The sequence below is a fragment of the Chanodichthys erythropterus genome, chromosome 6 (genome assembly GCF_024489055.1).
Source record: "Chanodichthys erythropterus isolate Z2021 chromosome 6, ASM2448905v1, whole genome shotgun sequence".
NCBI classification, from domain to species: domain Eukaryota; kingdom Metazoa; phylum Chordata; class Actinopteri; order Cypriniformes; family Xenocyprididae; genus Chanodichthys; species Chanodichthys erythropterus.
The window spans coordinates 33,963,218-33,976,757 of NC_090226.1; the positions used below are offsets into that span (position 1 = coordinate 33,963,218).

Consider the following 13,540-nt stretch of genomic DNA (forward strand, 5'->3'; position numbering starts at 1 on the left):
TATCTAAACATGCAAACTGTTCATCGCGATTTCATAATAAAAGTTCAAACCCTCGCTCTGAGTTTACATGTTTTGATGCGCCCATGTTCTTGTTCAAGAAATGACAGCGGCTGAAGCATTTCCATCATAAAGAAGTGGCCAAATATTAAAGATTAAGTGAATATTTGAATTAAAAGGTGCTAAATAGGATGTTTTGTTTTATACATTTTTGCAATATTACTTGAAACGGTCTTTACTAACTGATAAAAGACTATTTATTAGGTGCACTGAAAGGAATAATATTAATATACATCATCTGTGCACGAGGTAGGGCCTTAAAAAAATCAGCCAATCGTTTAAGCGATCATCTCGTAAACGATTGGTCCTCTGGCTTGTCAATCACTGCCGTGACGTTCCTTGTGAGAGACGAGTGCGGCTGCGCGCTCCAGTAACTTTCCACACTCCACAGGCGCCGCATGCAATGTTTTTGTCAGGAGACAGGAGTAACAACTGCAGATTATGAGTTACCTGCGGTGAGTCCGACATAATGAATCCACTAACACGACACAGCGAATGCCGGTGGTAAACACTCGTGTTCCGATACTCGTGCACGAGTTTTGGGAGGCGTTCCTTTGAAATGAGCTGTGAAGGAGGGGGGATTGTTCTTACGCATGCGCTCATTTAAAAAACTCAGTAACAGTCTTTGGTTTCTCAGTCGACGAAAAGATCCTCTTTAGCACCTTTAAATGTTGTTTGGCCAATATTAAACAAGGATTAGATATGCTGTAAAGTGTAACAACACCAGGCCGTTGGCGCCCTCTGCAGGCATCTATTATAATACATAACATACATAAGATGATTGTTCTGTAAAACCATATGATTACTTGCTTTTGATACATGATTTGAACCAAATATTGTTATTATGTGTATTTTAAGTCAATTTAAAGGCTAATGTTTGCTTAGGTCTGTTTTTATTACCACACACAAAAAAAAATCAGATTACTTAATAAATTGTCAAAATAAACAACCGATTACTCAATTACCAAAGTAATCATTAATGACAGCCCTAGTTGGTTGCACTAGCGGTAGCATACGAGCTGTTGACATGCTCAACTGAGCCCTTCAGTGAATGATGTGAAATTATGTTTTGTTTTGACTCTAATAGTGTTCAGATGATCTCACCAGATAGATGACGAAGCTCAGGTAGGCGATGGAGAGTAAGGCAGAGAAGACGTAGAGGATGGTGCTGTTGAGAGCCGTCACATACACCACCACGAAGTACATGTTGATGGCACACACCACAAGGATGAGCACACCGCCACTGATCTTCCACCCGCTGCAAACACAGAACAGAGTTCACTCCATCTGAGCCAGGAGAACATGACTGGACTGGAACAGTGTTGATCAGATCTCTACTGCAACACGAGCTTAGAATCAAGCATAGGAAAGCAGGTGACTGATCTGATGTAGTTTGCATCATTGATCTTGATTTTCCTACTGTGAAGCTGCTTTGAAACAATCTGTACTGAATAAAGTGCAATTCATAGTTTTCATGTGATGTCATATGCTTACATTGGAGGGCAAAACCAAGCCCCCAAGCCACGCGCCTAACGTTATTATTATTTTTAAATAATATCATCAAATTAAAGGTGCAATATGTAATATTTTCTGTCAGCTAGAGGTCTATTCAAAACAAAGGCGTAGCTTGATGACGCTAAGTTTGAGCGCGGAATCTTGGGACATGTGGTCTCCACCTCACAGCCGGTGGAAATAATCGGGATTGGACTCGGGCAGAAATCATGTTCATGGATGTGATTATTAACATTACTGTAGTGTGAAGCAGAGCAGGAGTGAGTGTTGTGGAGCTGAACGAGGAGCTGGAGCGATTGATCAACACACGCCTCACGAGCAGCGGGACTTTTATTATGACACAGTCGCCGGCGCCGCTGCCGCTTTTCCGGTCATGAGTATGAGGAAACACAGCTCTGTTTGTCATATTAGATACATTTGAGAGTGTTAAATGATGTTATAACGTTACTCTGTGCGTTCGCTCGGCGGCTGCTGTGAGACACTGTTACACACTGCAGTAAGATAGATCCATTTTACAATATCAGATTAAATGCTGGATGATTGTGTTGATAAATGACATGCAATTAATTTTAAAACATGATGGAGAAAATGCTGTATTACTGTTACTAAAAATAAAGCTGCATCTGATTATGCTATGTTAGCTACTTCACACAATAGTGTTTTTCTCTGAGGCACGGTAAAGCATGAGACTCGCAAAAACATCAAGTAAATTGTTGAGCTATATAACAATAATTAGTTTTCTGTCTACAAATATATTAGAACAGTTGTTCCCTTGCCTATTAGAACATGCAAATATTAAAGCGTCTTTGGTGTTTCCATGGTTTCTACAAAATAAAACCAGAAAAAATTGCAATTTTCTCACGATTTACAAATAGTTGCAAACATTTTGGATATTGTAAATGCTCAAGTGAACAATATATATAACACTGGCCTAGTGGTTTTTGGATATTTTACTACAAAATTTTTTACATATTGCACCTTTAAAATATATAATAATAATAATAATAATAATAATAATAATAATAATAATAATAATAATAATACATACTATTGTCCTGTAAAAATAAAAAATAGTATTTAATAACCATGATAACAATATAATATAATATAATATAATATAATATAATATAATATAATATAATATAATATAATATAATATAATATAATATAATATAATATAATATAATATAATATAATAACAAAAGTATTAATAGAATTGTTATTAATAAAGTACCCATCAAAAGAATGGAAACATTATAATTATTAATGATTTTGAAATAAATCTCTTCTGCTCACCAAGGCTGCATTTATTTGATCAAAAATACACTAAAAACAACAATATTGTGAAATATTACAAAAAACCCCACCTTTTTTTCTATTTTAATATAAAAAGAATTTATCACAGGAATTTATTCCTGTCATCAAAGCTGAATTTTCAGCATCATTACTCCAGTCTTCAGTGTCACATGATCCTTCAGAAATCATTCTAATATGATGATTTGATACTCAAGAAACATTATTTATTATTATCAATACTGAAAACAGTTGAATGGTGGAAATGATGATACATTTTACTTTTCAGGATTCTTTGATGAATAGAAAGTTCAAATGAACAGCATTTATTTGCAGCTATCAAATATATTTACATTTATTAAAGCATTTATTAAACAAATCTTTTGTAACATTTTAAATGTTTTCACCTCTTCACTAACTATCACTTTAATGTGTGATGAATAAAAAAGTATTAATTTCTCTCTCTTTTTTAAATCTTAACACAAATGTTTGAATGGTATCATTGTTTCTACTAGGGGTGTGCCATATCACACCGTCCACGATAATACCAGTGTAAATTTTTACATGATAAAAAAAGTGTCATATCGCCATATCAATGATATATCGACACGGTTACGTACAGCGCATTTATGTTCCCGCGCACAACATCAACACCTGTCTGAGAGTAAGAGCAGCATGTCAGCCTCCGATGACGATTTAGTAACTAAAAAGGGAGCTACTTCAATAGTATGGAAGTGGTTTTGGTTATGGAAGTGGTCAGACCTCCAACAATTAAGCACAATATTTTGCAAAATGTGCGTGTTCTCGCTCTCTTCTCTCCGATTTCTGAAGGATCATGTGACAACCAGCATCATTATCATGTTGTTCAGAGTTAAATAGAGTATGGATACTCACAGTCCGTTGGCGAAGTCGTTCATTAGTGACGTCAGACTGGTGAAGGTCAGGATGGGGATCAGAGCGAACGGCAGCTGTTGGGAACACAGAAGGTCAGAAGAGCTGCACACGTTCAGCAGCAGGTCTACAGCGTGTCACACACGTACCTGCATGCTCTGCAGCACGTTCAGGAAGTCGTTCATGCCCGTGAGATGCCGCACGTCCTGAAAGACGGCCACCAGAAGAGTGGGTAATATGGCGATGGAGCGCGTCAGCAACACGCGAGCGAAGCGAGACCAGCGCAGGTTCAGGAAACCCTGTGAGAAAAAACAGCTTGTACAGATGCACACTCACACAGGAACAAATACAGAGGAATGAAAGCTGTAGATGAACGTACCTCCATCACAAACTGACCAGAGTAGGTTCCCGTCATGGTTGAACTCTGTCCAGCCGCGAGGATCCCAATCGCCCAAATATACAGCGCCGCCGGGCCAAAAAAACAGCCCAAAACCACACCCTGCAGTCACAGGAAGACAAAAGAAACGTTCATTCATTCATTAACACACAAAGCTCATATGAACCACGTCAATATTGGACTGGGTAAAGCAAAACACTAGAGTTTTTTTCATGCACTGGTAAATTTAGGGCTGTTTCCAAAACATGTCTTTCAGAATATTGGGAAAAAAACATCCAAAATACACATTTAAGTGTTTATTTTATTGCACTTGATCGATTTGCATCTGTAAATCTTTTAAGGCGGAGAGTTTGAGTCAGAAATCTCCACTTTAACAGCTTTATACACCAAATTGTACAGTTTTATTCATATCTATATTCTGAAGGTTTGTTCATATACCATTCACTGATTTTTATAAAAACCATATCTTGAAAGCTAACAAACAGCAGTAACATTTACAAGTGACAACATATCTCAACACTCTGACACAAACACAAACGGAAATAAACGTCCTTTAAAAACCGTGCTTGCAGAGGTTCTGCTTGACCCTCTTCATCGTTACTGCTATCTGGGTCTGATTCAGGCTCAATTTGATACGGCAATATAGACGCCAGAGATGGGCACTCAAGTTAGAGACTTCAGACTCGGACTCGACCTGAAATGACTTCAGACTTTACTCTGCACAAAAGACTCAGAATATTTTTAAAATGACTCAAGTCCTTTACCCTTAACTACTGATATAATAAATAAAGAATTTGTGTTGTGTTTAAATGGTTTTATAACATCTGCGTCACATATATTTCCTTACGTGTCGTGGTAGATTGGACTCTTGTCATAGAATTTGATTACGTATGTCCGTGTAATGCGTGAAAACTCAGAATGTCATAATAAGAGTCCCATGCAACATGACGGGAGCCACCGTGCTATATATGCTTTCGTTTGGGTTTATTATCACGTCAGAACGGCTAGACGCACAGAATGTGGTAAAACAATTAAAGACATCATCAAATTTTATGAAACATCGCATCCACAAAGGTTAGTCACATTAACTCACACAGCTATTATACTGTGGTGAAGCTGCAAAGCTCATTTGAATTGCCAGCCTGTTAAAATACGAACAAAAAAATCTAGACTTTAAACCTAGCACTACGTTTTATCAATCTTCGTATTATTTGCAGCTTTTCTATTTCTTAATGTGGGTCCATAAGAGAGAGAGATAGCAAGAGATGTTAATCCATTTATTACTTAAAGCTCATATTTTAACGCATCACAATCAGCATGTGTAGAGTTTTCAATTGACATTCTTAAACATTCCGAAGTTTGATATTTTCTGATAATAACAACGAAGCTGTATAACAAACCGTGACTCACTGGCGCCATCTTGTGTCTGTTTAGCGACTGTATTGAAAATGACTACTCGTGTTGCCAGGACGACTGTTTTGTACATTGTAATTGATTATAAAGCAACAAACTGGATGTACATTATCCCTTACATCATAGGACCTTAATTTCAAATAAAACAGATAGAAAGATCATATAATTTTGTCTATATAATACAACTAGGATAAAATATATGATTTGATTATGAGAATTTTTTTTTCTTTAATGACTCGAGACTCGACTCAGACTCCAGATAAAAGACTCGTGAACATCTCTGATAGACGCCATTATTTACATTTCCACTGAAACACATATAACAACTAATGGTAAGAGGCGTGGCATTACCGGACGCTTCAGCAAATCATAATACACTGTGCCAGCTAACCAATCTGAGCCCATTGCATATTTGCATATCAGTGATTTCAATGGAAACAGAGGTGCAGAATAAAGGTGAAATATATTAAAAATACAGCGTTTTTTAAAAAACAAAGCATTAAGAAATGTTTAACTGCGCCCCAAAAACACAATCAAGCTTAGAAAAAGCCCTTTAAAACATACTTTTATTCTGTGACATTTATTTCAGTTTGAGAGTTGTATGTTTTGTTTTTGTCTCTTTGTTGTTTATTTTATGATTTTGGATGTACAGCACTTTAGGTCAACTTCTGTTATTATAAATGTGCTCTCGAAATAAACTTGACTTTGACTTTAGTTTAATCAAGCTTATTAACGTTACTTTTGGACACCACTGTATTCACTCTGAAATTATTCCAAAGAACTCAATGTAAAACGATCGTTTCTGTCATACCCCTTTGTAGATGTCGACTTCGAGCGTTTCGTTGTTGGCTGGGAAGAGGTCACTGTGAGGACTTCCGCTCTCATTACACTGCTGGCCCTGAAGGAAACAAGTCAATGAAGAGCTTAGCTGAACCGCAATTATACATCTATAAAAGATCTCACTCACTCAAACAAACCAAAATAAACATCTCTAACAGGAAGCAGATATGAAAGTGCTCACCACTTCCATGTTTGTCTTGCCATAAAAGGCCTCGGCGAAGACGGACACCACAAAAACATTGATGAGGAAGGAGACGAAGAGCGCGATGGTGGACTCGATGAAGTAGTACTTGTTGGCCTCCTTCACCTCTCTCTTGTTGCCTCGATCGATGTCCCGTGACTGAAGCAAAGAAAAAACACCAATGTCCGATTAAACGCATCAGACGGATTCAGCGCAGGTGTGAAAACAGTTACAGTAATAACACAAATGTTTAAGTATGAAATGATGCGTTTTCTGCTTAGTTGGACTGTCTTTATAATAAAGACCCTTTATGCTATAAAGCGTCTCTCCAGCGTGTTCATGTTTTTACCCGCGTCTGACCTCGACGGACTGAACAGAGGAAATGAACCAGAGAAGAGTTACACCTCAAAGAAGGCGGAGCCTCAGAGCCACACTCACCTATTTCATCATCGCTACAGACCAATAAGAGTTTAGAGGTGTTTAACAGTCAGAGCAACTTTTTCAGAAAGTTTTGAACAAAAACGTTTAGATTTGGCCTGATTTTCTTTGAAATTACGTCACATCAGCTCATTATATTAAGTATACTGGGGCCTTTAAAAGGATTACACTGTGTGCAGAATTATTAGGCAAGTTGATTTTCTGATATTTTTTTTCCAAGCACATTTTACCAATTCCAATCCACATCAATCTTAATAACTACTATTAATATTGTTTTTAATCATTTATAAGTGATATATAATTGTTCATGAAGGCTGGAAATGAAAAATGCCCTATATTCAGGTGTGCAGAATTATTAGGCAGGTTTTCTTTTACAGATAAAATGAGCCAAAAAAGAGATTTAACTCAGACATAAAAGTCAAAAATGATTAAATACTCATGAGAAGGACGCAATACTAATGTAATACTAGAAATTGCAAAGCTAAAGCATGACCATTGGACAGTGAAATGCTCATTGGGTCAGCGGGGTCATACAAAAACAGCTGGAGAAGAAAAGACACGTTAACTGCAAAATAATTAAGAATTAAGGTGAAGAATTAAGTGTGAAACCATCAGGAACCCTTTAGTCTCCAGCGCCACCATTTCCCAGTACTGAAACCTACCTGGAGTCTTCAGAAGTGTGAGGTGTCAGGATCTCAGAGACTTAGGATAGGTGAAGAATCCTAAAAAATGATCCGCTCTTAATAAGAATCACAAGCTGAAGTGTTATAAAATACATGAAGACTGGGTTTTTATAGGCCTTATAGACAGACAGCTTGAGAGTGACTCCTGAAGGACCAGCACCACATCCTCTTGTACCACTGTTTGAAGAATTTATCTTCCAGAATCTGGCAGTAAGGTGTGGGAGTTCACTTTTAGTCCATCTCTTATCCTGAAATGTCCATCTTGCAGAGATGGACTAAATGATCTTCCAAAACTTCCTGCCAGATTCTGGAAGATAAATTCTTCAAACAGTGGTACAAGAGGATGTGGTGCTGGTCCTTCAGGAGTCACTCTCAAGCTGTCTGTCTATAAGGCCTATAAAAACCCAGTCTTCATGTATTTTATAACACTTCAGCTTGTGATTCTTATTAAGAGCGGATCATTTTTTAGGATTCTTCACCTATCCTAAGTCTCTGAGATCCTGACACCTCACACTTCTGAAGACTCCAGGTAGGTTTCAGTACTGGGAAATGGTGGCGCTGGAGACTAAAGGGTTCCTGATGGTTTCACACTTAATTCTTCACCTTAATTCTTAATTATTTTGCAGTTAACGTGTCTTTTCTTCTCCAGCTGTTTTTGTATGACCCCACTGACCCAATGATCATTTCACTGTCCAATGGTCATGCTTTAACTTTGCAATTTCTAGTATTACATTAGTATTGCGTCCTTCTCATGAGTATTTAATCATTTTTGACTTTTATGTCTGAGTTAAATCTCTTTTTTGGCTCATTTTATCTGTAAAAGAAAACCTGCCTAATAATTCTGCACACCTGAATATAGGGCATTTTTCATTTCCAGCCTTCATGAACAATTATATATCACTTATAAATGATTAAAAACAATATTAATAGTAGTTATTAAGATTGATGTGGATTGGAATTGGTAAAATGTGCTTGGAAAAAAAATATGATCAGAAAATCAACTTGCCTAATAATTCTGCACTCAGTGTAGTTTAGTTCAGAATAAAATTTTCTTGATAATTTACTCTTCAGTCGAAAAGAAATTAGGGTTTTTGAGGAAAACATTCCAGGATTTTTAATTTTAATTTTTTTTTTTTTTTTTTTTAGAAAATGGCCAATGGTTTCTCTAGATTAGACTCTTATTCCTCGTCTGGGATCATGTAGAGCTCTTTGAAGCTGCACTGAAACTGACATTTGGACCCATTGAACCCCAGTGAAGTCCACTATATGGAGAAAAATCCTGGAATGTTTTCAAACCAACATATGTGATCTAATCAGGCAGTTCACTTACCTTAACCAGAGCAGAATGCAGATAGATGTTATGAGGCATTATAACGGCTCCCACGATCCCGACGGCCTGCTCCAGCTGCGTGGGTCCACAGCCTTGGCAGTACGGCAGAAACATGCCCTTCAGAACCTCCCCCTGGTCCGGAGCCACACGCACATACTGCAAACAATCACAGACTGTCACACACTGCTGTGCTTCAAGAGCCGATCTACAGAGAACATGCTGCTGCTTAGCAAAGCACCTCGTAACCAAAGCTGAGAGCCATGACGGTGATGAGGAACCCGAAGAACGCCTCCAGCTTCCTCAGACCTGATGAAAACAAACCAGACATTCACATCAGAGCCAAGACACGGGTCGCTCTTCTCATTCTCACACTGCTTTAGTGCTGACGTACCGTACTTGTCCAAAAACAGGAACACAAAAGTGTCGATGATGGTTATCAGCACTCCTGCCCACAGAGGAATCCTGCAAAATAACACAAGATCATCTCTAATAAACTCCATTTCTATCTACACATGCTGAATGAACTCAAATAGCAGACAATAAAACCCTCATTAAAAACTGACTGTGTTAAAAGCTCATTATTACACATCAGATTTACAACTTCAGGTTTGTTCACCCAAAAGTGAAAATTATCCTATATTTTACTCACCTTCAAACCATCCTAGGTGTACATGACTTCAACTAACTTTCAGATGAACACAATCAGTTGCATTAAAAAAAAATATCCTGCCACTTCCAAGCTTTATAACGGGAGTGAATAGTAACTGAGATTTTGAAGCTAAAAAAAAGCACATACATGCATCATAAAAGTAATCCATACGACTAAATCATGCATCGGGTAAGAGATTACGGTAACACTTTACTTGAAGGGGTGTGCATAAGACTCACATGACACCTTCATAATCTAGACATGACACATGTCATGAATATGAAGAAGGTTTTATGCATGTATATATTAAGTGTCATTCACTCAATTATGTCATTTTTAATGCAAAGATGACATTGTTTGTGATGTCTGTTTTATGACAACTTGACATAAACCAACACATCATAACCTGTCAGTGTCTTTATCATGACAACTTGACATTAGCAAAACATCATAAACATTGCAGAGTAATTATCAAATTTAAACTACTTTGGTTTTTAACATTAACATTACATTACATTATTTTGGTAACACTTCAGTATAGGAAACACATATATAAACTATTAACTATGACTTTTCTGTCAATAAACTCCTAATTTACTGCTTCTAAATATAGTTAATTGTTAGGTTTAGGTATTGGATTAAGAATGTAGAATAAGGTCATGCATAATAAGGCATTAATATGTGCTTAATAATTATTAATAAATAGTCAATATTCTAGTATTATGCATTCTAATAGTAATAAGCAACTAGTTAAAAGACCCTAAAATAAAGTGTTACCATTATTTTAAGAAGTTTGAAATGGTCTATTATCTGACTTTCTGCTGGAGGAAACTTAAAAAAAAAAAAACATGAAATGAAAAATAGTCATGACACTGTTATAAAATTATTTGTCAGAGTATTGTCACTTAATGACATTTTAATGACAAGTTCAATTTGTACCACTGTACTTGAGCTCAAGATACATATTTATGACACTATTATAATGGCCTCATGACAAAACCAACCACATGACAGTTTAATGCAATGTTATCCCATGAAGCAAAATGATGTCAAGTTGTCATGACAAAGACACTGACAGGTTATGATGTATTGGCTTATGTCAAGTTGTCATAACTCGGACATCTCAAACAATGTCATCTTTGCATTAAAAATGTCATAATTGAGCGAATGACAATTAATGACAGTTGTCATAAACATTCATAAAATGACATGTGTCATGTCAGTCTTATGCACACCCCTTCAAGTAAAGTGTTACAGAGATTACTCTTTTGGTGCAAGTTGATTTGCATAGGCCATTTACCAGAAGCTAGTTTTAGTTGATAAAGATTTAAATATGGATATTTTTCTTATAAAAATGCATTGCTTCACTATTATATTATTAATTCTATATCACTACCATTATAAAGCTTGGAAGAGCCAGAATATTTTTAATATAACTCTGATTGTGTTTGTCTGATAGTCATATACACCTAGGATGGCTTGAGGGTAAATAAATCATGGGATAATTTTCATTTTTGGGTGAACTATCCCTTTAAGTCAGTTTGTTCAAAAATATATCAAAACGTCCACATTGATGATGCAATCGAATTGATTCTCTCTTTATCAAAGTGATAGATATGAAACTAAGAGTGTGTGGGTAAATGGACAATGTGTACAATAATATCAGCAACATATTTCACATATCTGCCACAGATGTGCCATTATATCCATCCACTCAAAACAGTAAAACATATCATGTCTGCATGTGGATCTTTGCATATTTCATGCAAAGAATACCATTGAATCTGGTGCCACATACATATGCATTAAAAATGCATTGAATAAATGTTCGCTGCAGCCCTACAGACTGATCCGTCGAACAGTGTTTGGTCATGATGATGTACCTGCCGACCGACAGCAGATTGAGGGCGATGGCGCAGCCGATGACCTCCTGCATGTCAGAGCCGATGATGGCCAGCTCCACCATGAGCCACAGGATGATCCGCGGCACCTGCACACCACAGGAACAGGAAACAGTTCACCACAGGAGCGACTTCTCACATCGCTTCAGTTAAAAATTAGAGATCAACAGATACCGATTTTATAGAACCGATACCTATTATTTGCATGTTCATGTGCCCAATAACCGTTAAACAGAACTGATATTTATTTATTGGTTTATTTATTTCACTACATCCTTGCATAAAAAAACAAAACATACTTCTACATCAATAAATCTGTCTGAAAGAGTTTGGGCTCCAGTGAAAAATCCTGGAATGTTTTCCTTAAAAACCTTCATTTCTTTTTGACTGAATAAAGAAAGACATGAACATCTTGAATGACATGAGAGTGAGTAAATTATCAGGAAAAGTTTATTTGAAAGTGAACTAATCCTTCAAGCAATTTTTGCGGTATGAAAGTCACACGCCTGAAGAGCAGATTTTCTGAAAGCAATCATTTGAAGCACATGTATGTTGGTCTTGTTGATGAACGTACCGTGGGGTAATGGCGGTTGCAGACTTCGGCCAGGTGCATCCCTGTGACGACACCGAGGCGAGCGGCCAGACGCTGGAGCAGGAGCCCGATGATGGTGGAGGCCAGCAGCACCCAGAGCAGCTGAGGGACGGACACACACACGTCACACACCTCATGAAGATCACATTTATTTGTCCCCTAAATGTCTAAAAATATGTCTTTTTTATGTTGACATGTACATGCTCTTTTTGTTGTTGTAGTTGAAATGTATTAAAGGATTAGTTCAGTTCAGAATTAAAATGTCCTGATAATTTACTCACCCCCATGTCATCCAAGATGTTCATGTCTTTCTTTCTTCAGTTAAAAAGAAATGAAGGATTTGAGGAAAAAATTCAAGGATTGTTCTCCATATAGTGGACTTCACTGGGGTTCAACAGGTTGAAGGTCCAAATGTCAGTTTCAGTGCAGCTTCAAAGAGCTCTACATGATCCCAGACGAGGAATAAGAGTCTTATCTAGAGAAAACATCTGCCATTTTCTAAAAAAATAAATAAAATGTATGTACTTTTTAACCACAAATGCTCGTCTTGCACTGCTTTGTGATGTGCCACACATTACGTAATCATATTGGAAAGGTCACACGTGACGTAGGCGGAAGTACCGATCCAATGTCTACAAAGCAAATGTGCAAAGACCAAGTCAAACACCCTTTACCAAAAAAAAAAAAAAAAAAAAAGGCAAAACAACAATATCGGATGATTTTGAAGTTGGAGGAGAAAATGAGATCTGCCTACGTCACATGTGACCTTTCCAACATGATTACGTCATGCGTGGAGCATCGCAGAGCAGTGCAAGACGAGCATTTGTGGTTAAAAAGTACTTTTTTTTTTTTTTTTAAGAAAATGTCCGATGGTTTCTCTAGATAAGACTCTTATTCCTCGTCTGGGATCATGTAGAGCTCTTTGAAGCTGCACTGAAACTGACATTTGGACCTTCAACCCATTGAACCCCAGTGAAGTCCACTATATGGAGAAAAATCCTGGAATGTTTTCCTCAAAAACCTTCATTTATTAAGATTAGACAAACATCTTAAGAAAGATATAAACATGTTGGATGACATGGGGGTAAATTATCAGGAAATTTTAAATCTGAACTGAACTCTTTTAATTTGTGTGCGTCACATTAGCGATATTCAGCGGGCAGAAAATGTCCATGTCCAATAGTGTAGCAATGTATGAATCAGCTCACACAGATTCACTTTCTGTTGGTCGGTTTGGTCACAATATATATATTAGGTGTCTTTAACTACTATTTACTTACAAAAAAAATGTTAGGTACAATGTGCTTATTGTGTTGATGTTGTATTGAGAATCACTTGTGCTGTTATTGAGGTAGAGGATATG

The 13,540-nt window shown here is 37.0% G+C and overlaps 1 protein-coding gene across 1 annotated transcript in view; it reads right to left on the reverse strand.

Annotated features, from left to right (window-relative positions):
* The window catches only part of LOC137021790 (natural resistance-associated macrophage protein 2-like), a 31,484-nt gene that overhangs the window by 2,514 nt on the left and 15,430 nt on the right, over positions 1-13,540 (reverse strand). The window contains exons 6-16 of the mRNA XM_067388743.1: positions 12,160-12,279; positions 11,568-11,674; positions 9,427-9,497; positions 9,274-9,341; positions 9,036-9,191; positions 6,585-6,743; positions 6,375-6,461; positions 4,133-4,252; positions 3,903-4,052; positions 3,757-3,830; positions 1,162-1,315 (exon numbers count right to left, since the gene is read on the reverse strand). Of these exons, the coding sequence (XP_067244844.1) occupies positions 1,162-1,315; positions 3,757-3,830; positions 3,903-4,052; positions 4,133-4,252; positions 6,375-6,461; positions 6,585-6,743; positions 9,036-9,191; positions 9,274-9,341; positions 9,427-9,497; positions 11,568-11,674; positions 12,160-12,279 (1,266 nt within the window). The remainder of the gene's footprint in view (positions 1-1,161; positions 1,316-3,756; positions 3,831-3,902; positions 4,053-4,132; positions 4,253-6,374; positions 6,462-6,584; positions 6,744-9,035; positions 9,192-9,273; positions 9,342-9,426; positions 9,498-11,567; positions 11,675-12,159; positions 12,280-13,540) is intronic.